Source organism: Galeopterus variegatus, unplaced genomic scaffold (assembly GCF_000696425.1).
Source record: "Galeopterus variegatus unplaced genomic scaffold, G_variegatus-3.0.2 Scaffold1039, whole genome shotgun sequence".
NCBI classification, from domain to species: domain Eukaryota; kingdom Metazoa; phylum Chordata; class Mammalia; order Dermoptera; family Cynocephalidae; genus Galeopterus; species Galeopterus variegatus.
In genome coordinates, this window is record NW_007727150.1 from 358,802 (window position 1) to 362,191 (window position 3,390).

The window sequence follows — 3,390 nt, forward strand, 5'->3', positions numbered from 1 at the left end:
AGAGACTGGTCCGCTCACTGGCTGAGCGCGGTGCGGGCACGACACCGAGGGTTGCGATCCCATTACCAGTCACGAAAAAAGACAAAAAAAAGGAAAAAAACAAAACAAAACAAAAAAACCCCAGAGAACCCTGCACTAAACACATCACAGTAAAACCACAAAACATAAAAGACAAAGAGAAGATTTAAAAATCAACCAGAGAGAGAGGACATTATCACGAGAAGAGTGCTGGCAGAGTGACGGCCCATCCAACACAGCAGCAGTGGAAGCCAGAGGCCGTGGAGGCCTATTTTCAAAGTGTGGAGGGAAATAAATAGCCAACCTAGAATCACGCGTGCAGCAAAAATGCCTTTCAAGGATATAGACAAAATGCAGGCATTTTCAGAAACATGAAAATCGAGCCTGCCACCTGATATATTTCCATTTACTTCTTTCTCTCCTTTCTACTATTCACCAAATAGAAAAGGGTGAAAAGAGATGCCTGGATGGATGAGTTCTGGCATAATGCCCGCCCTACAGCACCCAGAACCTCCTCTGGTCTTGAGATCTTATGACTGCCTTATCAGGGTTATAGAAATCCAAACTCTCGTCCACTTACTAACTAAGTTCTTTTAAATTACTNCTCTCCTTTCTACTATTCACCAAATAGAAAAGGGTGAAAAGAGATGCCTGGATGGATGAATTCTGGCGTAATGCCCGCCCTACAACACCCAGAACCTCCTCTGGTCTTGAGATCTTATGACTGCCTTATCAGGGTTATAGAAATCCAAACTCTCGTCCACTTACTAACTAAGTTCTTTTAAATTACTCATTGCCTCTTTCCCTCCTCAATTCGCTTCATGTTGTTATCAGGGTTATAGAAATCCAAACTCTCGTCCACTTACTAACTAAGTTCTTTTAAATTACTTGCCTCTTTCCCTCCTCAATTCGCTTCATGTTTCCCTCAGATTTTGAAGCTAGAAAATTCCTTACTGGATCACAAGAACAAGACCATCCAAAACGATTACCGCAAGACCCAGCCCCTGAACCACAGGGTAGTGGAAGCCAATTTCATGTACTTCCCGAATCAGCGTGAGTGACATCAACTCTTGCTTACTTTTTTTTCCATTTTGTTGACTCCTGTTTTCCTCCCTTCTCTGGGTGGACCCATGTCTTCTGGCACCAGGAAGGGAAGGATCATTATCTAAGTAGCAGGAGGCTCTAGAATGGGTCACCCTGCATGGGGCTCGGGCAGAGCGCGATGACTCACTTTCCCAGTCCAGACAGTGATATTGGTGAGGAGGACAGAGGGGACAATAAGGACAGACAACCACATGATTTATTACCCAGTCTTAGCAAGGGACAGTAGGAGAGGCAAGGTGACAAAACCATCCAGAGGGTCTTGTAAGAAGGCAGGTTCAAGTCATCCTCATTAAACCCAACTCAAATTATCTTGGTCCGTATTACAAACTTATTCCCAACTCCTCTTGTATATTCTCTCAAGGTGGGGTTAACTAGGCCACCTATGGTCTCTACACCTGCTTGGGGATCAAGCCCCAGCCACCAGGGAGTGGCAGTCAAGCCTCCAGTGACCCTCTGTCTAATGGGTCAGGTCCAGCTGTGTTCTTGGCTCACTTCATCTCTAGTTGCAAGAATATAAATATTCTGCAAGCTTCCGTCTTTATTTTGTCTGCTTCTCTGCAAGGTTGTGGTACATTGTACACATTCTCTTAATTCGTTGTCTGTACAGATCTATTTCTATTAACCATTCCTGATACTTTTATATCCTCTAAAACAATAGCATCGATCTCCAATCAATATTGCCCACTCCATATGACCCCACCTTTATATGTGTCTTTCAGAGCTTTTAAATTTCTACCCTCTCCCCCTAGTAAAGACCCATTTGTGATTCTCTCCCCGTCTTTCCTTCCTGGATCATTTATTTTCTCTTGTATCAGTTTGCTCCTCCAATATAATACTAACAGAGGGGAAAAAAAACCAAACACCAGCTATAATTTTAATTTCTCCTTAATGTATTATATACAGTATTAACAGCAACAATTTATTTTCCAAAAAGGGTGACGTCCTCTTAAACAGGCCCAATTGCTATCGGGCTAACCAAAGGAAGCTTAGACCCATTGACATGTCTCCTTGTTCTAAATTTTGCCATATACTCCTGCTTTCCCTAATAAAATCTTACGCTGTTTTTGCAGCAGACACCAACAGACTGTATCCTTTCTCACATGCCACATCTTAAATGCTCTTTGCACTAGGGGTCACTCCAGTGCACATGAGGGAGCTCGGCTGTTTAGGGTTATTACTTCAGCTCCCTGTAGATAGTAAGAGGGCTTCTTCCCCTCCCCCTGCCAAGGCATCTAAATTATGGTCTTCCTTGTTGATACTAGAAAAGAGGACTGGGAATCATTAATATGATTAACCCATTAATAAGGAAGGCCACAGAAACCAAGGTCAGTTACAGAAACAAGACAATGGCCAAATACAGACCATTTGAAATCTATTTGTTATAAATCACTTACATATCCTAAAGTAAAGGCCACTAAGCATAATCTGAGAAATCTGATTCAGGAGGCAAACCCTTGGGTTCTGGCAGCTTATAAGCTCAGGTTCAGACACAGCGAAGATGCCTGAAGCCAGTGGAATGGGAACGTGGAGGCCATTCTAAGGAATCAAAAGTACTTCCCATAAATACACACGTGGGCAATGGTGTCTGGCTGCCCCTCATTCTCTGTTTTCATAAAGACCTTCAAAGTTTTGAGTTTTTCCGACTAACTCTTCTTGTCACAGATTACGCTCTAGGCTCTGAGTTCCGGTCTTACCTAAGCAAGATCAGCGAGAATATCGAGTATGTGAGAAAATTTGTCGAACAGAAGAAAGCGAGGAGAAAAAGCCAGTGTTAACTGACTTGAAGCACGACCTCGTACAGGAAGAGGGTGCTTTGCTCTGCGGCCACACCCTGTCCCTCCTAAGAACCCGTGTACCTGGACTGCGTCACTGTCCCTGAGGCGCTTGTTGACTTTCTGATTAACACAGCGGAAGCCTTTTGGCTTAGGATAACATCTGTAATGCCAGTCTTTGTAGATACATTTTCAAAGTGCACACAGTCTGGACACTAAGGTGCCATGGAAAGTATCAGTCAAGACGCCAGACCTCGCCCTGACCAATCACATTCACACACGACTCCCGGGACCCCCACCCATGATTTTGCTCCATAAATGCTTGCGATTCTAAGCTGTCGAGGAGTCTAGTGTCTTAAAAGCTCCTTTGGTTACCCTGGGTTCCTTTGAATGACATTCTAATAAATGCTATTCTTTAACACTGCAAACTTTGGCACACGAGATTTCTTACATATTTGGGCAGTGGATGACAGACCTCTCTCGGTTCAGTAACACC

At 43.7% G+C, this 3,390-nt stretch overlaps 1 protein-coding gene across 1 annotated transcript in view; it reads left to right on the top strand.

The window, feature by feature from the left end:
• The window catches only part of CA6 (carbonic anhydrase VI), a 27,754-nt gene extending 24,857 nt beyond the window's left edge, over nucleotides 1-2,897 (top strand). Inside the window, exons 7-8 of the mRNA XM_008574402.1 lie at nucleotides 948-1,071; nucleotides 2,785-2,897. Coding sequence (XP_008572624.1) covers nucleotides 948-1,071; nucleotides 2,785-2,897 — 237 coding nt within the window. The remainder of the gene's footprint in view (nucleotides 1-947; nucleotides 1,072-2,784) is intronic.
• Nucleotides 2,898-3,390: the final 493 nt, after the last annotated feature.